At 39.0% G+C, this 25863-nt stretch overlaps 5 protein-coding genes across 5 annotated transcripts; 4 read left to right on the plus strand and 1 right to left on the minus strand.

Moving 5' to 3' along the window:
- Positions 1-1280: 1280 nt before the first annotated feature.
- Positions 1281-5525, plus strand: LOC110861313 (synaptogyrin). The gene is made up of 5 exons (XM_022110417.2): positions 1281-2005; positions 2396-2577; positions 2651-2727; positions 3099-3253; positions 3580-5525. The coding sequence occupies exons 1-5, from the start codon at positions 1895-1897 to the stop codon at positions 3778-3780; spliced, it is 726 nt and encodes a 241-aa protein (XP_021966109.1). The 5' UTR covers positions 1281-1894; the 3' UTR covers positions 3781-5525.
- Positions 5526-6378: 853 nt separating this feature from the next.
- Positions 6379-8317, plus strand: LOC110861314. Its single transcript, XM_022110418.1, has 4 exons — positions 6379-6501; positions 7165-7380; positions 7991-8161; positions 8231-8317. The coding sequence occupies exons 1-4, from the start codon at positions 6451-6453 to the stop codon at positions 8315-8317; spliced, it is 525 nt and encodes a 174-aa protein (XP_021966110.1). The 5' UTR covers positions 6379-6450.
- Positions 8318-9137: 820 nt separating this feature from the next.
- Positions 9138-10627, plus strand: LOC110861358. Its single transcript, XM_035844650.1, has 4 exons — positions 9138-9246; positions 9509-9724; positions 10203-10370; positions 10451-10627. Exons 1-4 carry the CDS (start codon positions 9202-9204, stop codon positions 10508-10510), a joined length of 489 nt encoding a protein of 162 aa, XP_035700543.1. The 5' UTR covers positions 9138-9201; the 3' UTR covers positions 10511-10627.
- A 2471-nt stretch (positions 10628-13098) lies between these two features.
- Positions 13099-21334, plus strand: LOC110861315 (gamma-aminobutyric acid receptor subunit delta-like). Its single transcript, XM_022110419.2, has 9 exons — positions 13099-13227; positions 13743-14154; positions 14537-14693; positions 14754-14930; positions 15239-15385; positions 15452-15653; positions 16062-16166; positions 16232-16328; positions 19748-21334. The coding sequence occupies exons 1-9, from the start codon at positions 13157-13159 to the stop codon at positions 20108-20110; spliced, it is 1731 nt and encodes a 576-aa protein (XP_021966111.2). The 5' UTR covers positions 13099-13156; the 3' UTR covers positions 20111-21334.
- Positions 21294-25797, minus strand: LOC110861352 (N-chimaerin). The gene is made up of 9 exons (XM_022110460.2): positions 25578-25797; positions 25091-25507; positions 24805-25027; positions 24579-24723; positions 24076-24300; positions 23007-23172; positions 22271-22576; positions 21725-21865; positions 21294-21584 (listed from the first exon to the last, which is right to left on the minus strand). Exons 1-9 carry the CDS (start codon positions 25729-25731, stop codon positions 21319-21321), a joined length of 2043 nt encoding a protein of 680 aa, XP_021966152.2. The 5' UTR covers positions 25732-25797; the 3' UTR covers positions 21294-21318.
- Between the last annotated feature and the right edge of the window lie 66 nt (positions 25798-25863).

Here is a 25863-nt window from a genome sequence, read left to right on the forward strand (position 1 = left end):
GGATGCAAATATCTCGGCCAAACGTGCCCATTGGGAGATCGTGTATTTCGCAAATTTCATCCTAATCAAATTTGCGATCGATTTTGCTAAAAATCGGACAGAGCTTACGTTGGGAGACCTCAATTCTAAATAAGTTGGCAAAACGGGCAAATATTTTTGTAAGAAAGTTCCCCAAGTAAAAAAAACTCCAAGGTTTTGTCCTACATATATCTGTAAAAGATGCATCGAGAGACCCATCGACGGCTTGATTTCATCCATGCCTGGTCTGATCTCGTCCTTATCGAATGAGGAGGAATCTCACATCGCATCACAAATTCCTATACTGACCCCGAAAGATACGTACATATCTCGTATGAAGGCATATGAACGTATGCATTATTATATGGATCCTTCCCAACACCCACTCTCATCTCGAGGATGGGGAGATCGTCGCCTATCTACGTAAAAGATGCAGACACGTCTGTCTGTCCGTATAAAAAACAGTGGCCGCGGTCAGAGGGACAAAGTCCCCACGGTTATTCGATGTCTGCATCATCTGCCCATCTTATATAAACCCGTCCCTCCACCCATCCTACAATGTTAATGTCCCCAAACGTCCCCACGTCTTCCGCCGCCACTGAATGTACATGTTCCGTAGTGATAATAATGCCAAAAGAACAGTGGCCGCGGAAGGAAGTGTGAGGACAGAGGGACCATACCTGTTCACTTTCATTCATTCGAGTTATTATGATGGTGAATGATACTGGGTGAAAATGAATTTCCTGTGATTTGAGTGAAAATGATGGAAAGGTTCCGTCATTTCAGATGAATGACTGTGAATGAAAGATTTCTCACTCATTTCATTCTTCACCCTATGCTTAATACATGGGGCGAAGTAATAAATGAAGTCCGATGAAGTGAAATGAATTTGAAAGAAAACGACTAAACGTGAATGAAAATCATCAATCAGAAATCGTAATGATTGACTTTTGAATGAAAACGAAATTTTTGAACAGGTATGCTCCCCCATCCTACAATGTTAACATCCCCCAAGTGTCCCCACACCTTCCGCGGCCACTGATATAATAAAGGATCCTATCCTATCGCGTAAAGTGAGTGATACTGGTCTCTCACTCTCGTTTTAGGTGAGGTTTTCACACTCAAAGTTGTCGAGTGAAAGTAAAGTAAGTAAAGTAAATTGATGATGGAACGAACGAACGATCCTGAGCTCAACTCAACTTTCTCTCCCCATTTTTTGGTCACGGCCCACTTTACTCTGCTCACTTACTTGGAATAGGATTTTGCAGTGTGAGGCATCATTTTGCCAGTGGTTTGGTTTGGTTGGGCAGTGGAAAAAGCCTGTTGATTCTCGCCCAGATCAATACCAAGCTCTCTGGTGTGGTGGCTGCTTTCACTTGACTTTCACCCATCCATCCATCCATTTAGGACTGGTCGGGTCTTGGCTGGTCTGGTCTCTCGCTCCTTTTATGAGAGAGTAGTAATCACGGGTAGATTGTGTTAATTGGGGGGAGCGAAAGGTTAGTTGGAGGAAGAGAAAGCGGTGAAAGTGGTGAAATTGGTGGTGAAAGCCCTATCGATATCATATTTATTATTGGGTTATTATCCACAGGAGAAAGTACATGGTGGGAAATAACTACGTTATTCTTTGGGGTAATTTGCACAAAGCTTATCTGAAGTACTTATCTGCAGGAGAAAGTAGGTGGGACGTTGCGGGGTACTTTTAGACTTTAATTTATTCGCTTATCTGCGGGACCTTGGGGGACATTGATTTACTGAATATTTACATAAACATATAAAAGAATCGCGACTAATACGACACGCTTAATAAGTGAAGATTGCAAAAAATTTGCATTGAATTTGCAACCACACGTAGGGCCAATTATCTATATAAATAATGGCGACACTTTCCGCCACCGGAGGGACCGAGGTACCACTGGGGTCAAATTATTTGGACAATATCGTCTTCAAGAAGAGAAATCCTATCATTTTGAGGTCAATGTGTCTCGTGAGTGGAAATTTCGTCACGTTTTTTCTTTGTTAATTAACGTTTTTTGTTAATTTTTAAAAATCATTTCTCTAATCTGTGAATTTATTTTAAAATGCTGGACTGCAAATTTGTAGTCGGTTGGTTAATTAATGGAATAGCAGTGAATTTTTGAGCCAGTTTCGACGAGTTTCAATTTTTCTGAAGGCTTCCTAAACTTGAGATCTCCTCCTTCAAAAAATGTCAAAATCTGGAGGGTATATTTTTAAAAAATGGCAACTCCCTGCTCTACAAATTTGTCGTCCAGAATTTTAAAATAAATTCCCAGAGGAGTGACATGATTCTGATTTTTTCGTTAAGGTAATTACAAGCCTTAGAGGTAATTGTAAGCGATCTGCTATTTTTTTCCAGCTTTTTGGGATCATCGTGTACGGCTGCATGGTTGTGGACGCGTGGGCGTGGTCGTACACTTCGGACAACGACGGGATATCGAAGGAGAAGAAGTGCTTGTACGGCGAGGGGTCCGAGGGCGTCTGCACTTTTGGCATCTTCGTCTCATTCATCGGCCTCCTCGCCGCCATCATTTTCCTCAGGTGAGCAATGTAAATTGGAGTATGAGTACATAAAATTTTACATTTGTATTCAAATTGGACCCCATTTTTTCAGCGGAGAGTTTATCATCGATAAGGTCGCCCTTGTCCATTACCGTCTCCAGTACTATTTTGTGGAGAGTATTTTCTCGGGTAAGAATTTTGACCGTGTTTTTAGGCATGCCCTTGTTCATGATTTTTTTTTTAGTTTTTTGGTCACGATTTGGTCATATTTTTGTGCACATAATTTTCGTGTTTCGTGCAAATAACCATTTGCCAGAAGTGTTTTTTTGCAGCAATTTTGACCTGCAAGAAATGCATGGGGCGAGAAACTACGCTCCGCCGCTGTACTCCATACAGCGCGTGGCTAGATGACATGCATATTTCTTGCACTTTCTCCCAATTTCTTGCACCTCACATTTCTTGCATTGCATACATTGCAGTGCAAGAATCAATTCACTGATTGGTTATCTTTTGGTCATGATTTTATCGTACTACAGATATTTGTGTATATTTTTCCCCAGCCATCTGGACGTTCCTCTTCCTCATCTGTTTCATCATGTTGGAAACGCAGTGGTCGGGCGGGGAAGAGGCGGATAGAACGGAAATTGAGGCCGCTGGAGCAGGGTCGTCGGTCCGAGCCGCGATTTGGTTCTCATTCCTGTCCATCCCTATTTGGGTGAGGAACAATTAAATCTTATTTAAAAAATAGCTTCGCCAAAATTAGCAAATTTTAAATCATTTCTCCGCCTAGAAAATGTATTTTAAAATTCTGGACGACAAATTTGTAGAGCAGTTCATTCCAATTTCCAAATTTAAAAAAATATACACTCCAGAGTTTGACACTTTTTCAAGGAGGCGATGAGATCTCACGTTTACGAAGCCTTCAGAAAAATTGAAACTCATCGAAACTCAGAATTTTAAAATAAGTTCCCAAATGATTAAAAATGTGCTGATTTTTATGATTTTAGTGAGAGTTGAAAATTTTTTTGCCCCTATTTCCAGGCGTCGTCCGCCTTCATGGCGTTGCAACGATACCGCGTAATGCGGGCTGAACTGGAGTACAACGCTGCGCTGGCGGGGAGACGACCCAGTTCTTATCCAGCCACGATCACCACGACGAGACCGAATAATCCGACGGGTCAAAATCTCACCACCACGACGGGAGCATCCACCTCGGGCAATACTACGACGATTACCTTCTAAATTATTATTTTTCGGGGAAAAAGGTCAAGGATTTGATGTATGTATAGTTTAGTTTAGATAATTTGGAACGTTATTTAGTTAATTAGTCATTAATTTGCAGTAAATGAGTTGTTTAGAAAAAGTTAGAACTTATGTGCTAGCGTGCTTATGATGTTGTCGTTGGGGGATTTTGGTCCCCTTTGGATATATACGTGGTTTCAGTCTCCACTCATATATATTGTCCAAAAAAACTCAGATTTTCGTACTCAAAAGTACGAAAAAAACAGATTTTCCTTGTTCAAACCTTCACCAAAAATCAGATTTTAAAAGTTCGTGCACCTGGATAGTTTTTTGGGGGGATTTATAGTTTTTCGACATGAGAAAAACTGGTCAAGAAATTTTGAAAGATAGTCACAAATTAAAAAAATACCTATGTAATAGTGAAAGAATTTTCAAAATCTGATCAAATTTGGATGTTTAACAGGTTTTGGTTTTAACTACCAAAAACGGCTAATTACAAAATCCTTTACTGACAACATCATTCAGACGATCAGATCTACACATCTAAATTACGCTAATTAATAATCATAATTTACCAACAAAAAACAATTTCAACTTTACACCTATGCAATTTTCGACTCAAAATGTAACCAAAAAAGTCAGACAAGATAATACCCCACGAATTTAAAGCAATCAATAATTTCACGGCTCTGTTGGGACCACCACAACCACAACTTTTTAAAGACAAAATAATTACACAAACATAAACTGGAGGACCAAACCAAGTACTACTGAACAGTGGCCGCGGAAGCTGTGGGGACATGTGGGGACATTCACATTGTAGGATAGGGGGAGGGAGGGGTTTATATAAGATGGGCAGATGATGTGGACATCGAACAACCGTGGGGACATTGTCCCTCTGTCCCCACCCACGCTTCCGCGGTCACTGCTAATTAAATGAATTATTATTCTTACGTAATGTATTCCCAATTACGTTACATTTAATTAATTGCGCGAGACAAGAAATGGTGATAATAATGCGGACAAGAAAATGCACTTCCGAGCACCACCACCACCACGTCGACACCCCATTAAAAAAGTATAGAATTTCCCACCCCCCACAGAATTAAAGTAGTAGTATCACATAGTCTTTAGCGTAGTGTGCACCGGAGTCAATCCAGTAATAAAATTATGTAGGATTTAAAAATCTAATTGTGACAATTTAAAGATAGTTAGTTAATTAGTTAGCGTTTTTGTTACTGCACTCGCTTTTTTTCATGATGCCGGGGAGGAGACGCATTATTATGATTGTCACGAGAAAATATATAACTATTTATTAATTTAGGCAGTTAGCAAATCTACGTTTTTAAAATTTCCGTAATTTTTCCGAATTCTCGGTCGGGTCAAAATTTCCGGAGACAATATTATCTCTTCAAATCTGTCTTCTAAAAATTGTTCGTATTGTTGTTTCAGGAAATTTTTGCTGAACTCGAGATTTCGAAAATTTTAAAAACGTACTCGAGAGGTCGGGAAAATTTCGGAAATTTTGAAAACGTAGATTTCCTGACTGCCTAATGATGATCGACGTTAAATACGTGAAATATTTTCTAAAAGACGAAGAAACCAGATTGAAGTTGATATACAAAAAAAGACGAAGAAAACCATAACCAACGACCAAAATCAAGAAACGAAAGGACCAATTTCCTTACATTATTATTAAAGTTGACATTAATTAGATTGTGTATTAATTTGCTAAAATGCTGTAATGTAAATTTATGTATACAAAAAACAGCTTAAAAATTAGTTTTACATTTTTTTGAAAACTGAATACTGAATTTTGTAGATTTACATATTTATGTGTGCAAAAAATTTTTAGAATATTATATGTATTTTTTACGGTAAAGTTATTGTTGGTTGCTTTATGTATTTCAGAAATTTAAAAAGTTAGGAAATATGATAACAAAATAAAAATCAATACATATTTAGGTTTGTGAAAAGGTGAGTTGACAAAAAAGGTAATAAAAGAGTATAGAAAAACTTGACATATTTCAACCTTGGCGTTTCATCACATTAATTTTGATGATTTGATTTTCAAAATTTTTAATTATGAAATTTTCTTAACAAAATAAAATACGTTTTCCATAATAAAGCTCCAATAATTTTAAATTGTAAATTAATAAAATAAATGGACAGTTTCCTTTTTGTCCCAATAGCCATCGAAACAACAGGGATTTGGGGTAAAGATGGCTTGTCATTTATTAAAGAAATCGGGTCCAGAATCACAAACATCACAGAAGAGAAGAGGGCGACATCCTTTTTATTGCAGAGAATGAGTATCACTGTTCAAAGAGGGGATGTAGCATCCATTTTAGGATCCCTTCCAAAAGGACACAAGCTGGAGGAGATATTTATGTTATAAAGAATTTCATTTATATATCTATTGTAGTTATGCTAATATTATGGATTCAACAATTATAGTTAAATTTAATAAAAAATACTAAAATAAATATGTACGAGATCAGAAAATAAAAATGTCCCCCGGCTTAGCAACGCCTCTTCCGAACAGAGCTTTGAAATCGGATTCCGGTAAAAATTCCTGGGACTCGATTATTATTCAGAAAAATTTAAAAAAAACTGATTTTTATTCAAAATTTTTAGTCAATCTCGACCCGATTTGTCTGCATTATTATTATGATCAAGATCAACGTTGAGGTCACCCACGCGCTGAAAATTTTCTGCTCGGTATACATATATATTTATAAAATCAGCATATTGACACCTTGCTTACTGACAACAAGACAAGCAATCTTGCTGGTGGTTTGTTACCTTTCTTGGACTGCAAAGCAAGAAATGCGAGATACAAGAAACTGGGAGAAAGTACAAGAAATCAGCGCCACCAAGCCACGCGCCGTATGAAGTATTTACAGCGGCGTGGCGTCGTTTCTTGTGCCTTGCATTTCTCCCAGGTCGAAATATTCCCCTGCAAGAAACCACTTTCTCCCCCTTATTTCTTGCGAGTGATTACTCCCACCGGAAACACTGCTAACGGGGACGCAAACCATGTTCTAACCAGATTATTTTCTGACTAGCACAGTTTAAAAGACCAACTCTTTAGAAGCAAAATTTAATGCGGAACTTGTACAGATGCCCAAATTCAGATAATTTCGGGCAGTTTTCCAGCGGAAGATTTGCCTATTCCTGTCCCGTTGGAAAACCGAGCTTTTTCGCGAACTTGCGGCGCCTATTTTTGCGGATCCGCTCAAGTCCTGCACTAAATTTTGCTTCTAATAGTCTTTCAAACTGAGGTGGTCAAAAAAATCTGGGTTCGAATATCCGTGAATATCCTTCAAAATCCTTCAAAATACAATTTCAAAATACATAATTCAAGGTGAAATTCCTTCTTAGGCGACCTTCTTCATCGCAATCGTGATCGGAACCAACGCCCATGTTTCGTGTCGGTTGACGCGATATTGGGAAGATTGCCAGCTTAACCACAGTTCGATCAGTCCCAGAGCTGCGTACTGGATGGAAATCGTGTTCATCGTGTTCGCCTTGTTGTCCTTTCTGGGGGCCATTCTCAACTTTATGTGGGCATGGATTTGGACCCCGGATAGGCTCCTGGTAAGAAAATTACAGAGGGGGAAAAATACCGTACTTTGACCTCAGTTCTTCCCAGGGTTTGGATTTCTGGGCCTGGCACACCCACATAAAGACGAGAATCTACGCAGAGAAGGCAACAGTCGCACGAAAATACGGGTTTTGTGAAGAAATTAACTTTTTATCGGGGTCAAAATACATAGATTTCACGATTTTTTTAAATAAAATATTTTGACTTCGATAAAAAGTAAAGTTCTTGACAAATGCATATTTTCGTACAACTGTTGCACTTGCAACAGTTGTAAGAAAATGCATCTTTATTTTAAGAAATTAACTTTTTATTCTGGTCAAAATACTTTATTTTTAAAAAAATCTTAAAACTATTTATTTTTCCTGCTGTAAAAAGTCAATTTCTTCCCAAAACCCGTATTTTCGACTGATTTATGTCTTCCCCACGTAGATTTTCGTTTTTTTGTGGGTGTGCCAGGCCCGGAAATGCAAACCCTGGGAAGAAAAGAGTTCCAAATTACTGTACATATTTTGATAAAATATTTTGCCCTCCCCTGGAAAATTAGCCTCGCTTTTTTCAAAAAATTTTTAAACTAATTATTTACTTATGATCCGACCTACGCAGGATGCCGGGTGTCAAGCCCTCGCCGGACTTTTGACCTTGATCTGCGGGGCGTTAATGATCGCGGCGGTCTTGCACATTGACAACAAGCTTAATGATCCCAGCTTGGTGACAGAATGGGACAAACCTATTCGGAGAAGTCAGGATTATTATACTGACAAGATCGCAGCTGGGGTGAGATAAATTTAATTACAATTTTCACAAAATTTTCACAAAATTTGACACACTTTTGTGGTCCATCAGGTGTTCTCCTTTTTGGCCAGTTTGCTGTACTTTGCGTCTGCCGGGGTCCTTTTACTTAGAAGAGGAAACGACCAAGATGAAAAATAATCGTGATACTTGATTCGTCATAATTCGACAAATACATATGTATTACAAAATTTGCGAAAGTGGAAAAATATGTAACGATTTTTTCAGGGAATCCAATAAAAATAAAATCATACGCTTTTTTGAAAAAGGTCACAGGTGTGGTTCATAAATTGTAACGCAAAAAAATCGTGAGTTTCTAGACCCCCGCATTAATTATAGATTGCGCATTAATTAATTTGATACAATGCTGTAATTGAAAATTACCATTTACATATAACATAATTTTGGGTAAAAAAAATAACTTAAAAACTAGTTTTACTTTTTTTGTAAAAAATACATACTGGAGTTTGTAGATTTACATATTTATGTGTGTATGCAAACTCAAACAATTTTAGAACGTTGATATTTTTTGAAGTTGAGGTAAGTTTTATTGCAGTAAAAAAGGCGAGTTAACAAAAAAAACGGTAATCAAAGAGTATAGAAAAACTTGACCTATTTCAATCTTGGCGTTTGATCGGATTAATTTTTATTGGGACGAATTCAAAATCTTGATCATGCAAGTTTATTCACAACGTAAAATAAGTTTCTCAATAAAACCCCGGATTGATTTTGAATTGTAAAAAATGACTTAAATATTTATAGGGCCCGAAAAAGTCACAATTTTTCGAAACCATTTTTAACCCATATCGATTACCTTTCTTTTTTAATCTGATTAAAAATTGGGCTAAATTCACAAATATCTTGGCTTAGCAACGCAACGCCTCGTCTAAATGCGGGCTATGTCTGAACAGATTTTTGAAATTGGACAGATTTTCGTCCGGGGGAACAAAAATTCCTGAAAATTCCGATTTTTCTTCAAAAAAAAAGCAGAGTCAATTTCCATTTTCGAGTTTGCCTGCATCATCATGCTCCAGGTTGCGTGTACCTACGCGCTGAAAATTTTCTGCTTGGTATGCATACTTAAAATCTATTTATTGTTAAAATCAGCTTATCGACAAGATAAGCAGCGTCTCTTGCACTGGAAAGCAAGAAATGTGAGGTGCAAGAAACTGGGAGAAAGTGCAAGAAACGTGCGCCATCCAGCCACGCGTCGTGCATTTCTCCCAGGTCAAAATATCCACCTGCAAAAAAAAAACACTTTCTTGCCCTTATTTCTTCCAACTATTTCCACCCGAAACACTGAATATAAGGTCAAATTCCTGCTTCTTTTAGGGGACCACCTTCATCGCAGCCGTGATCGGAACGAATGCCCATGTCAACTGTGCGCAACACAAATTGTGGGAAAATTGCAAGGACATTGATCCATCGCTATGTCTCAAACCTCAGTTCTGGATGGAAATCGTCTTCATCGCGTTCTCCTGGTTGGTCATTGTTGGCTCCATTCTCAACATTTTGTGGGCATGCTTGTGCACCCCGGATGGAAAACAGGTCAGAAAATTTAAATTAAATATCTCACTTTTCAAAAATTTTGCACAGTTGGGGAAAAATACAGTAGTATTTTGGGCTTGGTTTGGATTTCGGGGGCTGTTACACCCACAAAAAGACGAAAATCTACGTGGAGAAGGCAGGAGTCGTACGAAAATGCTGTTTTTTTTGAAGAAATTGACTTTTTATTAACGGTCAGAAGGCATTGTTTTCACGATTTTACGAGAATAAAGTATTTTGACCCCGATAAAAAGTCAATTTCTTCACAAAACCTGTATTTTCATACGACTATTGCCTTCTCCACGTAGAATTTCGCCTTTTTGTGGGTGTAATAGCCCCTGGAAATTAAAACCCTGCGAAGAACTGAGCTCAAAAAAATACTGTATTTTGACAAAATATTTCTCCTCTCCCAATTTTGTAAACTTATGAAATTGTGTAATTATAAAATTTTGAAATGTAAATTTATGATCTGATCCGACAGGATTCCGGGTGCCAATCCCTCGCCGGAATTTTGACCTTGATCAGTGGTGCATTGATCATCGCGGCGGCCGTGCAAATTGACAACGCTCATCATACGGACAAGTTGCCAGAAGCTTTTAAAACTGAAGTGAGAAAAGCGGATTTGTATATTGACAAGATCGCAGCTGGGGTGAGAGAAATTTCGAATTGTAAAATTTTAAAATTTTACAGGAATTTTTGTTACAAAAATTTTGCATTTTTTATCCCCAGGCGCTCTCCTTGTTGGCCAGCGTTCTGTACTTCAGCTCTGCCGGGACCCTTTGCATGTAGAACGAGACGATCAAGATTTAAAATATGTAAATAGGCATCATATATATATACTTAATTCATCATAATTCGATATTTTTATTCATAATTTGCGAAAGTGTGAAAATATATGTACTGATTTTTTGGGGGGTCGGAAATCTAATAAAAAAAACCATACGTTTTAGAAAAGGGTCACATTTGGGTACTTACAACTTGGCATTTTTGTGTTTCTTTCGGCGTCGCTGCGTCGCAATATTGAAGGAATACGAAATAAAATTTATTAGAATTAGAGTTATCGGACGACATGGTTGATAAAATAAAATTTATGTCGGCGGGGGCGGCGCCGGCGTGTTTTCGGAGGGGTAAGATCGACGGCATCGACCTCTTTGTTGTACTGATGATATGATATTTTACCCACCTAAATCTATTAGTATTAATCAATGACCGCGGAAGCCGTGGGGACAGTAGCATTGTAGGATAGAGGAGGGAGGGGACATCGAATAACCGTGGGGACATCGTCCCTCTGTCCTCACCCACCCTTCCGCGGCCACTGACATTGATAACAACCCGACTCGGGCCAAAATAAGGCAGCACATTTTCGAAAGACTCCGGCTAATTTCGAAACGTATGCATGCCACCAGACATGGCTTAGCAACGTCTCGTCTGAACACTTCGAACGTCTCGTCTGAACCGAACTTTGGCTTACAGACGTCCGTCTGGAAAAATATGTATAATTCCTGGAATCAAATTTTTATGTATTCAAATTTGTAGTCAATTTCGACTCGATCGTTCGAGACTGCCTGCATCATCATGATTCGGGTTGCGTGTACGTACGGGCTGAAAATTAGCTGCTTGGTATGTACATACATACATATTTATATCACAAGCTTGTTGACACGGCCCGTGGGGGCGTGGGGGCAGAGGAACAATGTCCCCACGGTTGTTCGATGTCCCCATTATCTGCCTATGTTTTACAAACCCTTCCCTCTCCTTATCCTGCAATGTTAGCGTCCCCCGATGTCCTCACGGCTTCCGCGGCCACTGATTAAACAAGGGTAACATACCTTTAAGCAGTGGCCGCGGAAGGGTGGGTGGGGACAGAGGGACAATGCCCCTACGCTTATTCGATGTCCGCATCATCTGCCCATTTTATATAAACCCCTCCCTCCCTCCCTCCTACAATGTTAATGTCCCCACATGTCCCCCCCACACTTCCTTCCGCGGCCACTGCTTAACTAACACCATAAGACCAAATTCCTTCCTTCATAGGTGATCATCTTCATCGCAGCCGTGGTCGGAACCCACGCCCATGTCAATTGTCGGGCCCACGCGGTTTGGGAAGTCTGCCCCACGGACTCAAACTCGTCGCTCTGTCTTCGACCCCAGTTCTGGATGGAAATCGTCTTCATCGTGTTCTCCTGGCTGTGCATTGTTGGCTCCGTTCTCAACATTTTGTGGGCATGCTTGTTCACCCCGGATGGAAAACAGGTCAGAAATTTGTCCCATTTTTTCAAAAATTTTGCACAGTTAGGGAAAATACTTGATCAAAATTTGAAGTATGTTGAGCTGGGTTCCTCCCAGGGTTTGGATTTTAGGGGGCTGTTACAACCACAAAAAGACGAAAATCCTCGTGGAGAAGACAGTACTCGTACGAAAATACGGGTTTTGGGAAGAAATTAACTTATTTTATCGGGGTTGAAATACATGGCTTTCACGATTTTCTACAAATTTTGTATTTTGACCCCGATAAAAAGTTAATTTCTTCACAAAACCTGTAATTTCGTACGACTGCTGCCTTCTCCACGTAGATTTTCGTCTTTTTTTGTGGGTGTAACAGCCCCGGAAATCCAAACCCAGGGAAGAACCGGGCTCAAAATACTGTATTTTGACAAAATATTTACCGTGTCCTAATTTTGTTTAGGAAATTTATGACGTTAGGAAATTTTGAAGTGTAAATTTATGATCCGACAGGATTCCGGGTGTCAATCCCTCGCCGGACTTTTGACCTTGACAAATTTATTTACATATTTTTAATGTTGCATTAATGTACGTAAGTCATTCTCACAAAATAGAAAACACTGCCACCTCTTTTTGCGTCAGGATTAATTATCATCACTTTTACGCAACTTACTAATTTACATAATTTGCATAAAACCATACACACATATTCACCACCACAAAAAAAGGTGAAATGAAACCACCAACGCCTACTTTTTCCGAGTAATTAATGGTATTTTGTGATGTGTCAAATTATGTAATGAACATTGAGCAGAGGACACGAATACAACGAGTCTCAGGAGAATTCGGGCCAAAATAATTCCGAGGAAAGCGATAATTTCGGTCTTTTATGAGAAAAAGTTGATACGTTTTCGCAGAATTACGTACTTTTTTCGGTTGATGTGTTTGCCTTCAATTTCTGCCTGGTCTACATTTCGTGTAATAAATATGATGGCGTGTATGGTTAGATCCGCATTTCATGGTTTGTGTACATGCATACATTTTCGCGTACATATGAAAATAATACACGAACAGATCGAACTTTGGAGTAACATGAACCCAACACGGAACGGAAGTTGATTTTCATACGGTGTTTCTACTTTTGCATGGAATTATTCCTCGGTTAGTTGTTCCCCTCCCTGCGTGGCTGGTTGTTGGAAGAAGTGGTAGATAATGATAACCCTTAATCAGATAAGAATGGTCGTTATCCAGGTTATTATTTTGGTCTGTGTTTTCATCTCGAGGTAAATATATTTGAAATTGAATTAAATCTGGGAAACTTATTATACTTACAATTAATGGGAAATTATGTTTTGTGGGGGAAATATTTTTTCAGAACAGAGTATTTTGAGCTCCGATTTTTCTAGGGTTAAGATTTTCGGGGCTGTTACACCCACAAAAAGAAGAAAATCTGCATCGCGAAGACGGTACCTATATGAAAATTTAAGTTTTCTGAAGAAATTAACTTTTTCCCTTTGTCAAAATGCCTTATTTTTAGAAAATCGTGAAAACGATGCATTTTGACAGCAATAAAAAGTTAATTTCTTCACAAAACCCGTATTTTCGACTGATAGTCTAAGACTATTAATATTACTCTCAATACTCTGAAATTTTTGCTCATTTACTTGCTTTACTGTTGCCTTCTCCACGTAGATTTTCGTCTTTTTGTGGGTGTAACACCCCCGGAAATCCAAACCCTAGGAAGAACTAAGCTCAAAATACTTCAAATTTTGACCCAGTATTTTCCCCCTTTATGTAGAACCGAAGGAAATCTGCAAAGTTGGTCCGTCCCCCAGAAGAAAGCATCCCCACCGGTTCTCTCCTTTTCACCACAATCCTTCGATACCGTTGTCCCCTTCAACCCGGGCGGAGACGAGGACCCGCTCTGTTCCAAACTCCTCTCTGGAGAACGTTTCGACCAAGAGACGCAACGGGGTCAGGTCACGATCGACATCTTGACCTGCATTCTTAAGGAATTGAAGCGGAAAAATGATCACGTGCCAACAATTTCGGATGGAGGTGGAGAAAGTAGTGAAAGAGAAAGTTGGCTACCCAGAAATTATGACAAGCTCCAAGTTCCTCTTGAGTTTCCTGAAAACTTGACGAATCCCGTCCACGTCGATTTCTTCTTGAATATCGGAGAAGTCATGGATTTCAATGAGATTGATCATGTGCGTGAGGAAACCCACGTGGTGGATTTTTTTTATTTTTGGAAAATATGGAAGAAAATATTTATGACAAGTTATCCTTCAGAATATTTTTTTCTGTTTATGTATTTGATATGAAAAATATTTAGGAATGAAATTGATCATGTGAGACAAAACATACGGATCCTGATTTTTGAAAATATTTATGAAAATTTATGTTCCAAAATAAGTTTTGTTCTTATTTGATATGAAATGCTGAGATTGATCGTGTTCTTCAAACCCTCATGGATTTCTTGATTTATGAAAATATTTGTCAAAATATTTGTCAAAATTCAGTTTTTTGGGGGGAACGTTTTATTTCTTTATTTGATCTGAAATATGTCCATGGCTTTCTTAAAATTTCTAGTTTATTGGATTCGACGTGGAAATCATTGCGGGTTGGAAGGATGGAAAAATTGGACAAAATTCCGGCCCGAATAATAATGACGAGGACCACGCCGATCAAGACATTTATTTGAGTGGGGACGCTCTCGATAAAATTTGGAGACCAGATTTCTTCTTTGGTATTAACGACTATTTAAGTCTAATTGTGATTAAGTAACTAAGTATTGCATAAATTATAGAGCAAATCGCGTCCGTATCGCACCCCAATGTTGGCGTCGAGCCGAAAACCATCGTGCTCAATCCGACCACGGGCTATGTCAAGTTTAAGACGAGAATGTTGCTAAATCTGTATTGCGATTTCGACTTCTTCTACTATCCTGCTGACAGTCAAGAGTGTCACTTTACGTTGAGAAGTTGTGAGTACATATTTTTTATAATTTTTCATAATTTCCAGTGTTTCATTTATTGCGGATTTGCCAAATTTTTTGCACTACCAAAGAATAACGCAAGAAATGAGAGCCTCTCATTGAGAGGTGCCAGAAACTGCAAGAAAGTACAAGAAATCTTGCAGCGAGGCGTCGTTGCTTGCACCGTTGCATTTCTTGCAGGTCGAAATATTGCCCTGCTAGAAACCACTTTCTCCCAGTAATTTCTTGCAAGTCGTTACTTTGCACCCGAAACACTAATAATTTCTCAAAATTTGAATTTTTTCTTCATTTTTCAGACTCTTACAACACCAAACTCGTCAACATATCGTGGTTCGATGTCGGAATTTATCTCCACCGAACGTACGATTACAACTTTGAGTATGGCGTCGTGTCCGCGTCGCGAACCGATGTTCCCGAGCGGATTGGGCGTTGGAAGAAATTGGGTATTCGGAAATACATATTTCAAAATTCTACAATATTTCCTTAAAAAATCTGTCGTCATTTTCTAGACGAGAAGCACGCCACGCTAGAATTTGTGGTCAAGTCGAGACGCCGACTAAGCTATCACTTGGTCCAAACCTACATTCCCAGCGTGATTCTGGCCGTGGTCACGTGGTTGTGCTTTCTCGTTCCGAGGGAGCAATCTGAGGTCAGAGTGGGCGTCGCGATGACCACGCTGCTCACAATTACGGCAATGTTCAGCTCTGTCAGGTAGACGCAGTTTTTGGGGTCAATTTTGAACGTTTCCCCGCGTATGATCTCCGATTTTGGGCAAACTAGTATCAATCGATGACAAATTTAAGCAAGATGAAATTTGCGAAAGACGCGATCTCCCAATGGGCACGAGATATTTACATCCAAAGAGGAGAAAATGCGCAGTAAAGTCGACAAAGTTTACCATTTCCAAATTTACTGCTCGTTCTCTCATCTTGGGATGCGAATATCTCTGTCAAACGTGCCCATTGGGAGGTCGTGTGACACGACTCGTGTCTTTCGCAAATTTCATCCTAATCAATTTTGTGATGGAGTGACACTAGTTTTCTCAAAATCGGAGTGCATATGCTGGGAGAAGATCTCCATTCTCAGAAATTTCTAATTTGCTAATCGTCTCATCGGCAGATCCTCCGCCCCTGCCGTGAGCTACATGAAAGCCATCGACGCGTGGATGTTGGGCTGTATTTTCTTCATTTTTGTCACTCTGGGAGGATTTTTGGCGATTGCATGGTAAAAAATTATGTTTTTTACAAGAAATTTCAAAACCTTACAAGAAATTATGTTTTTAAATTCAGGATTCAGAAAAAAGAGAGGATCCGATACCACCAAAAAATGATGACGGCTCCCACCTTCCACTCAATTGTGGGTGGTTACGACTCAAAAGATATCCAGGTACACAAAAGTGAAAGATAAGCCATGCATACATATTTACATGATAACTCCATCCAAGGATAACCAAGTATGAGCAAAGATTGAAAGATAATCCATACATATTTGCATGATAACGATATCCTCACCTAAAGACATCGAACTATGTGCAAAGATTGAAGATAAGCCATACATTTTGCATGATAATCTCACCCAAAGACATCAAAGAAAGATAAGCCATGATACATAGATCATGTAAAGATTTTTACATGATAACATAATTCAAAGATATCCGCAGTTACTTATGTACAACAAAATTGAACGATAAGCCATACATATTTGCATGCTAACCTCATCCGAAGATATCCATAAATACGTAGGTGTTTTACTATTGATTTTCAAAACGTATGTTCCGCATTGTTTCTGACCAAAATTTTAATGAAATAACAAACTTCAGATACATTTAGGATGCTGTGATTTTTTTCAGCTCTTTAGGTTAACATCACCACTAGCAATAAATCAGCAAACTTTACCTCGACGGAAAAAATGTCAGATTTGCAAATTAAATATCGTAGTGTGATTTAACTTTTAACGCTGGAAGGGCAATCGGTGTCGCAGATTTATGATCGCATGCTTAAAGTTTACGATGAAAACTGCCCAACACAAAGCACAATATAAATTGGGTCAGTAACTTCAAATGATGGCGAAAAGTGGTCTCGGACAAAAAGTCGCCAGGACGCCCAAAATCAGTTTCTTCCACAAAAAGGCTCCAGAAACTAGAGGAACCAATAATTAGAGATCCACGATTGAAACTGTCCTATTTAGCAGATAAGATGGGTGTTCCAAAACCAACAATTTGTTCCACGTTAACTGAAGACTTAGGTATGAAAATGGCTTCCGCCCGTTGGGTACCAAAATTGCTTTCGGCATCTCAACAACAAGATCGAGTTGACCTTTGCAATGCCAATTTTAACCTATTAAATGAAAACTGGAACCTGCTTCATATTTTAGTAGTTGCATATGATACTTGGGTTTACTATTATGACCTGCAGACTAAACAATACTTCATGCAATGGGAGCACGGGGGGTTGCCACCGCCCATGAAAGCAAAAGCGTAAAAATCTGCCAAAAAATTGATTATGACTATTTACAATGATACAAAAGGTCCCCTTCTTACATAATTTCTTGCTGGAAATACTATGATAAATGGGGCAGCCTATGCAGGAACCCCGACCGAGCTGCGTGCTGCGGTTGAAGAGAAACGTGAGGTCAAAATAAATAGTTGGCCTTTTTTTAGACGACAACGCGCCAACAAATACCTCGCTGGTTTCGAGGGCTGCTGCAGACGAAAAACGCTTCACCGTCATAAACCACCCCCCGTACAGTCCAGCCTTGACCCTTAGTGATTATTACCCGTTTCAAACGTTGAATAAAAGCATGAAGGGGAAACGATTTTGGGATGATAATGGAATCAAGTCGTAAATTTTTGCATATTTTCGAGGTAAATTTGGATGATTTATTGCGGGTGTTCCTTTTAACCGATTGAGCTGAAAAAAATCACGACTTCCTACAGTGTCGGACAGATGTCTACGTCCACATAGTCGCGTCAATTTCATTTTCAAATTGTCACTGAACTACTGAACCAATTTTCATCATTGATATATCAAATTCTCACAAATTTAACGTAATTTCATAAAACATATGAGTTATTTCTGAAAATTCTGGGAAAACTGAGAATCATAGTGCAGAGCGAGAGAGGATGAAATTTGAGCGGACAAAAGTCTACGTCCACTTCACTTTAATTGTCAACAACAAAAATCTCTCCAATTTATAAAATCAGGTAACTTAATAAATCTATCAATAACATATGCCGCATTAATTTTTAAATAATTTTCTTCCAGAAAAATATGATGGCGTCGACACGCAAGGAAATTCCTATCGCTATTCGAGATCTTGTCATTCAGGACTGGAAGGGTGGACAAAAAGGGGGCTGTCGCAGAGACAAATATGGACCAAGTATAAATTAGCAAGGACAACCATCCAGACAATCATTAAGAACTTTAAAGCTAATGGTTCAGTCCAAAACAAGGTCAGAAGTGGTCGAAAACCCATTTTGGCTCACCGAGAAGTACGCCACGTGCTCAACAAAGTCAACGTTACACCCTCACTTAGTGCTCCAAAGCTATCTACCGAGATCAAGGAGATGTTCGGCAAACAGGTTAGTCCTATGACCATCCAAAGAACACTGAATAAGGGAAATTTGAAATCCCACAGAGCAGTCCGGAAGCCTCTTATTGTACCGAGGAATGCAACCAAACGAGTGAAGTTTGCCAGAGACCACATATTTTATGGACTGACGAGTCAAAGTTCAATGTCTTTGGGTCAGATGGGCGTCGTAGAGTGTGGAGATATCCAAAAGAAGCTTTGAATCCAAAAAATCTCAACCCCACAGTTAAGCACGGCGGCGGGTCGGTAATGGTGTGGGGATGCATGGCTTCAAGTGGGGCAGGAAAAATGGAATTTATTGACGGAATTATGGACCAATACAAGTACCAGGGAATACTTGACCGTAATATCCAGGAATCTGTTCGAAAACTTGGACTTGGACGACGATTTGCCTTCCAACAAGACAACGATCCGAAACACTCTGCCAAGTCCACCATGGAATACTTCAAGAAAAAAAAATTCCGAAGCTAGAATGGCCTCCCCAATCTCCAGACTTGAATCCCATTGAGCATCTGTGCGACCACATTGAAAGAGAAATAAGAAAACAATCTTTTTCAGGAATTCCGGGCCTTAAATCCAGAATTCGTGAAGTTTGGGAAACCATTTCTGAAGATGTGACCAAGAATTTGGTAAACTCAATGACTCGACGCCTTGAAGCCGTCCTTAAAGCGAACGGAGGCCCAACCAAATATTAAAAATTAATTGTTATAACATTCCTTATAAATTACAGTTTTTTTTGTATGTTTTCTCTGACTGGACGTTGACTTTTGTCCATCCAATTGTTTTCATTTTGAATTAAAATACATCTCTGGCCTAAAATAAATTTTTTAGCGGAAAACTAATAATGTGCTATGAAATTACGTTAAATTTGTGAGAATTTGATATATCAATGATGAAAATTGGTTCAGTAGTTCAGTGACAATTTGAAAATGAAATTGACGCGACTATGTGGACGTAGACATCTGTCCGACACTGTAAATGTATTTCAAGTTTGTTATTTCATCAAAATTTTGGTCAGAAACAGTGCGGAACATACCTTTTGAAAATCAATAATAAAACACCCACGTATGTCCAAAAATTGAAAGATAGATAAGCCATGCTAGACCTGCAAAGATAGATATTTGCATGATAACAACATAATCCAAACATGTCCAAGTACAACAAAATTGAACGATAAGCCATACCTACATAATTACATGATAACCTCCCTTATCCAGGAAATCCCCCACGCGACGCATCTCCACCTCCCCCCGTCCTCCGAGTTCTGTCCGGTCCACTCCCAATTTAACAAACCACCACCACGTGACACCTCCCTAACCGGAAATAATCTCGGCGTCGACCCCGCCTCCGACGACGAGGGGGGCTCCTCATCCCTCCACAATTTTGGCGCAACCACCACCACGGAGGAAACTTTTTGTTGCGGAGGCGGCGGAGGGGTAAATCTTGATGCTAAATTGGACTCCATTCTGGTCACCGTGATCCCTTCGAGTTTTATCGTGTTTGTCGTCACATACTGGATCTGGTTGCTCGTTGCGAGTCAATATAATCTCTGGACGCTTAGTGCGGACCATAACGCTTAGAAAAATTATTTTGTACACATTTTTTAGCGTTTGCATGCATTTTGGATTTAGTATTATTAGCATGAGCTGCTTTTTGTTATCGTTTTGTCAGTCCGTCTCTCCGTTTGGGCATCTCATCTTTGGATGCTTATCCTTAGTACTGACCATAATGCTTATAAAAATTATTGCGTTTTTGCATACGTTTCGATTTATAAGTAGCTTTAGCTGCATATTGTGATCGTTTTGTCCGTCCGTCTGGGCATATCATCTCTGGACGCTTAGTGCTGACCATAACGCTTAAAAATTACTTTGTACCAATCTAGTCGGTGTCATTTCATTTTTGGGCGCTCACAAGGGAGGTCTCCCAGCGGATGCTCTCTGATTTTGTGGAAACTAGTGTCAATCGAATGACGAATTTAAGTAGGATGAAATTTGCGAAAGACGCGATCTCCCAATTGACAAGTTTGACAGAGATATTTGCATCCAAAGAGGAGAAAATGCAGAGAAAGAAAATCTGTCAACTTTAGGACACGTTTTCTCCTCTTCAGATGTAAATATCTCGTGACCATTCGGAGATCGCGTCTTTCCGAATTTTATACAGATTTGGTTGAAATTTTGGAATTATGCAGTTCAACTCAATCCAACCAACGTTTCTTCAAGATATTTGAGATCAAAGTTTAAAAAATGGGCGATTCTTACCAAGCGGAGGAAGAAACGTTCATTTCCATTCTTCTCGAAAAGGAAAATCGTCCATTCTTCCTCTTTGACTTCGAACTGCGTCAAAAAACGTTTGTTTTATTGACTTGGACTGCATAATTCCAAAATTTCAACAAAATCTGGGCACTCTTAGGCAACGGGTATTGAATTATTACTGGACGGAGTACATTATATGACTCTACCGGCATCGGTAATATCGATCGTTTACGGCACGGCCTAATAATGTGGTGGTAATAAAATCTTTACCACTCAGAATCAAACTATAACTAATCTGGTATGGAATTATTACCAAATCAATACCAGTAAGCAGTACATATCTGACTCCACCGGATGCTTTATAGTGTGTTCTTTACACTTCAAACCAGTAAATTTGTGATGGATTGACACAAAAGCCGTGACTGGAAGACAATCCTTGTTAGTTTTGACCATAATTAATAATTATTAATTATGTCCGTGCTTTAAAAAATTATTGTATACAAATTTTCGCTTATTTCGCACGCATTTTCGATTTATTACTGCCCCCAAAAGTCAAAGGTGTTACAGTTCGTGAGCAACATGTCGAAAATGTGAGCCCCCATATCGATACTCGTCAGCGTCATGGTGTCCGCGACGATGCTGGGCACGAGGACACGGCTCAAGTTGTGCGAGCTCATTTTATTCACGTCCTCCTGCGCCACGACGCGATCCCAGTGCGCGAGAAGGTAGCGGAGCGTCACCTTGTGCGCGGGGGGAAGAAGGGTCAATGTTTGTCGCATGGTGGTCAGCGTGAGAATGTTGTCTAAATATTTATAATTAATTAATTTAATTATGCGCTTAATTAAAATAAAAACAAAAATTGGTAAATTATTGCGTCAAATTTTGACATAAAATTTAGAAAATTTCGAATTTTCGAAATTTAGCACATTATTAAAGACTAACTTTGTCTGTCCTCCATCAATTTTGAGAACACATCCCGGCTTATCAAGGGTTCCGGTAAGAGGCGCAAGTATAATTTGAGCAGGGCGCAAACCGAGTCGATGTCGTTACTCGTGAATGCGGCCAAGTCGGCGGACATCCGATCTGAGGAAATATTTTTAATACTTTAATTAATTAATTGCTTAATTACGTAATTAATTATCACAAAAATCGTCAAAATTCACACATTTTTAATCATTTCTCGCCTCTGGGAATTTATTTTAAATTTCTGGACGACAAATTTGTAGTTAGTGAGCTGATTGATGGAATGGGGTTGAGTTTTTTGAGCCAGTTTCGACGAGTTCCAATTTTTCTGAAGGCGTCTTAAACTTGAGATTTCCTCTGCCAAAAAGTCTGGAGTGTATATTTCCGAAAAATTGGGAACGACCTGCTCTAGCAAATTGTCGTCCAGAATTTTAAAATAAATTCCCAGAATGGAGAAATGATTAAAAATGTACTGACTTTGACCGTTTTGGCATCGAGTCCTACATTATTTACGGAATGACGAACCTCTTTCAAGCAATTTTTGCATTTTGAGCACAGCATCTTGCGAACCAGAAATGCGATAAATTCCTTCCGACGTGACCCCAATCCGCTCAATTTCTTGGACGCATTTCGTCACCACGAAAGGCGGCGTGGGTTCTGGTATTGAAACCGGATCTTCCTCCGTCATGCTTGTGACCATCGTCGCTTTCACCACCGTGGTCAAATCCACGCCAAAAATTGCAGGCATTTTGTACAAGTCGGGCATACACGTGGCAAATTTGGACTCGTCCAAATGTTCGAGACACTTTTCGTGCAGGGTTAATCCGCAATCTGGAAAATACAATGAGCGGATATAATTCTGGGATACATTTTTATGCAGATTTTCGAAATAGAAGTGACCAATTTTCAAGCAGATTTTAGCAATAGAAGTCAGTCCTTTTTATGCAAATTTTCGCAATAGAAATGGCCAATTTTCATGCAGATTTTAGCAATAGAAGGCAGTCCTTTTTATGCAAATTTTCGCAATAGAAATGGCCAATTTTCATGCAGATTATAGATAAAGAACGGAACAATGTTTATGTAGATTTTCGAAATAGAATTTACTCATTCCCAAAAATTTCTAAAAATAGCTCATTTGAAATGATCAGTTTTTATGCAGATTTTCGCAATACAAGCTATCAATCAATTTTTCTGCAGATTTTCGAACTAGAAATGGGCAATTTTTATGCAAATTGCATGCAAATTGTATGCAAATGATTACCTCGACAAACGCAAGTTTCCTTTCCCACGGGCGGATTTGCACCTCCACGAAGAAGACAAGCTCGACTCCGAGATGGACAGCTTTCGAGGTCACAAGGACTCCGTTTCCCCAAATCGCGTGTCCCAAGGAGGAAGAAATGCGTGAAAAGTTCGGATTCTTCGGCACCCTAAAATTCATAAAATTGCACAACTTTAACGTTTTTTGTTAAAAAAATAAAATAGAAACAATTGCAAAGTTAATAATAGATAATGATTTTTGTCATCGACAATGACTGATAGAAGTGTCATAAAAGTTAATTTAAATAGGTGTTTAATTAATCCAATCACGATTCGACAAAACAATTTCAAATTTTCAAATTTTCAAATTTTTAAAACTTCAATACCTCAGATTCTGCCCCAATGTTGACCTTACACCAATGAGGTCGACATCTCGTGACCAACATGACTTTCAGAGTTTTTCGAACACACTCAAATTTTGAGGGGATATCGATTTTTTTGAAAAATTTTCGCATGATTTTTGTCTTTCCTTTACAATTTGGGATAAGAAAATTAGAAGTATACGAATGTGGTCGGTGATGGAAAAATTTTGCCGTACAGATAATTTAGGTACACTTTTACTATTAGTTAACTTCCAATTTGTTATTGAACCTGAACAAAAACATTGCTTGGGAGAACAATCGTTTGTTTTTGGAACAATAAAATTGGAGACCATTTACGCATGGACATTGTTGTAATTTAAGTTTAATTGTCCATTGTTTGTACACGTGCAATAAATAAATCGAAACTAATTTCGGTTCAAAGTTGAGCACATGTTCCAGTATTTTACATTCAGTGGCCGCGGAAGCTGTGGGGACATGTGGGGACATTAACATTGTGGGATAGGGGAGGGAGGGGTTTGTATAAGATGGGGAGATGATGCGTACATCGAATAACCGTGGGAACATTGTCCCTCTGTCCTCACACTTTTTGTATGATTGGATGAATCGTTAACAATTAACAATCAACAATTAGCCTCTAACAATTAATCGTTAACCGTTAATGATTAAAATTCAATTGTAATAAATTATTACCAGAGGTGGCGTCGTCTCAATTGGGGGTAACCCATCCTCGTCTTGACTTTGACCTTGGTTTGGATGCGGATTTACCGATGGCCTTCGCGACGATCCGATGTAAATGCTAGCCCGAGAATCCGGACTGTTCAGAGAGGTCGGAGAGGACGAGGTCAACCAGGAAATCATGCTGTCGTGCTTATTAATTTGGGCCAATTCGGTCAAAGTGTCAACGTATGAGCCAGCCTGGAATTTGATCAACGTGAAATATGTAGCAGACAATTAATAAAACTACGCTTTTAAAATTTCCGTAACTTTCCCTGCCTCATGAATTGGGTCAAAATTTCTGAAGACCATATGAAAAGTGTTCTCAATAGTGATTTCAAAATGGCACTGGGAATTTTTGATATAACTCAAGAGAGTTACGGAAATTTAAAAACTTTGGATTAGTTTTGCTAACTGCATATTGGATTTTTTTTATGACATGAATGTTACAGAAAGTGGAAATTTTGTAATTTATTTACTCTAAAGTTGAGGAACAGCGTTCTCAATCCATCATTGACCATCTCGTCCAACGATGCATAACTAGCTTTACGATCCTCGAGATAGAACAAGTCGTAGAATTCGGAATCCTTAAATATTCTAAAGTTCTGGATGATTCCGTTGCATCTGAAATACGTACAGATTTCTATTTAGATAAGAACATATCTATGTATTTTAAAATGATGGGACAAGAAATTAATTACGGACCGGAAGCTGAGAATATACGCTTCCTCTCCGAGCACATGTCGAATCAGGTACTGGCCATCGATCCTGAGTAAATTTTGCGTCTCTTTCTTAGAAAGTAGACCGTGGAAAATGAGACCAAATCCGGACGAGTGTCGAGAAGTTTTGACATCGTCATCATCGTCACTTTTTTGTGCGTTGAGGTCAAAGGTGACGAGTTTACTAGGTTCATGGCCACGAATCGGATCTGAATTTGATTAACAAAAATTGTCATAATTTTGCATAAAAAACTGGTCATAAAATTTCCTACCAATTTTTTCATGCGACGTGGACGCATCCCACTTTTCATGACATGATTTCCTCTCCCCACCACATTTCTCGTTGAGCAACATGTCTAATTTCCTGTTAAACTCGTCACTCCTCTCTTTGTTGGGGTTGTTCTTATCCAAATGGAAGTAATGGTTGCATAATTTCTCCAAGTTTTCAGCCACGCTCAAATCCCCAATTTCCAAGCGGAGACTTTTTATTCGGGACTCGAGCAGACGTCGATTCGTTAAGAGGCGTTGTTCTAGGGTGTCGTCTTTGTCAGTGTCACCGTCAAGGTCATGACCTTCAGGAGTGTCGACCTCACTTGACGATGGGATGTGAAGTGACAACCGGATAATTCCCGTCGGATCGGAACATCGCACTGGAATGGCGATAGGTATTTGTTTCAAGAGTTCAAAAACTGTACAAATGAAACAATTTTTTATAAATTTTTAGGAAATGAATTTTATGAAATTTCCAAATTTACTTACAGCATGCCGGAACTTTTCCAATTGCGTAAGTATGTGGCCGAATTGCTAAGGTTGACGGGGGCCTGCTCGGCGTGGTGGTAGCGGATCTCGCGCATACCGTGGGCCGGGCGTTGTTGTCCGGAATCATGGGCAGGCCAAGACCAACCAGGGTCATTTTTAAATGCAATTAGTTAACTACACACTTAAAATAGCAACTTATTTAACTAACTTGTACTCTATTTATGCAAAGTTAACCATTATTTTATCACAAAAATATAAAACCACAAACCCGGAAATACCTTAAAAT

The sequence above is a fragment of the Folsomia candida genome, unplaced genomic scaffold (genome assembly GCF_002217175.1).
Source record: "Folsomia candida strain VU population unplaced genomic scaffold, ASM221717v1 Fcan01_Sc040, whole genome shotgun sequence".
Classification (NCBI taxonomy): domain Eukaryota; kingdom Metazoa; phylum Arthropoda; class Collembola; order Entomobryomorpha; family Isotomidae; genus Folsomia; species Folsomia candida.

Coding starts and splice junctions, on each gene's coding strand:
- LOC110861313 (XM_022110417.2), top strand. CDS start 1,895: ATGGCGACACTTTCCGCCACCGGAGGGACCGAGGTACCACTGGGGTCA. Junction 2,006..2,395: donor TTTTGAGGTCAATGTGTCTC/GTGAGTGGAAAT, acceptor ATTTTTTTCCAG/CTTTTTGGGATCATCGTGTA. Junction 2,728..3,098: donor TGTGGAGAGTATTTTCTCGG/GTAAGAATTTTG, acceptor ATTTTTCCCCAG/CCATCTGGACGTTCCTCTTC.
- LOC110861314 (XM_022110418.1), top strand. CDS start 6,451: ATGATCAAGATCAACGTTGAGGTCACCCACGCGCTGAAAATTTTCTGC. Junction 7,381..7,990: donor GGACCCCGGATAGGCTCCTG/GTAAGAAAATTA, acceptor CGACCTACGCAG/GATGCCGGGTGTCAAGCCCT. Junction 8,162..8,230: donor CTGACAAGATCGCAGCTGGG/GTGAGATAAATT, acceptor GTGGTCCATCAG/GTGTTCTCCTTTTTGGCCAG.
- LOC110861358 (XM_035844650.1), top strand. CDS start 9,202: ATGCTCCAGGTTGCGTGTACCTACGCGCTGAAAATTTTCTGCTTG. Junction 9,247..9,508: donor CGCTGAAAATTTTCTGCTTG/GTATGCATACTT, acceptor TGCTTCTTTTAG/GGGACCACCTTCATCGCAGC. Junction 9,725..10,202: donor GCACCCCGGATGGAAAACAG/GTCAGAAAATTT, acceptor CTGATCCGACAG/GATTCCGGGTGCCAATCCCT.
- LOC110861315 (XM_022110419.2), top strand. CDS start 13,157: ATGATAACCCTTAATCAGATAAGAATGGTCGTTATCCAGGTTATTATT. Junction 14,155..14,536: donor ATTTCAATGAGATTGATCAT/GTGCGTGAGGAA, acceptor TAAAATTTCTAG/TTTATTGGATTCGACGTGGA. Junction 14,694..14,753: donor GAGACCAGATTTCTTCTTTG/GTATTAACGACT, acceptor CATAAATTATAG/AGCAAATCGCGTCCGTATCG.
- LOC110861352 (XM_022110460.2), bottom strand. CDS start 25,731: ATGACCCTGGTTGGTCTTGGCCTGCCCATGATTCCGGACAACAACGCC. Junction 25,028..25,090: donor CACGTCGCATGAAAAAATTG/GTAGGAAATTTT, acceptor AATCAAATTCAG/ATCCGATTCGTGGCCATGAA. Junction 24,301..24,578: donor CGCTGTTCCTCAACTTTAGA/GTAAATAAATTA, acceptor ATCAAATTCCAG/GCTGGCTCATACGTTGACAC.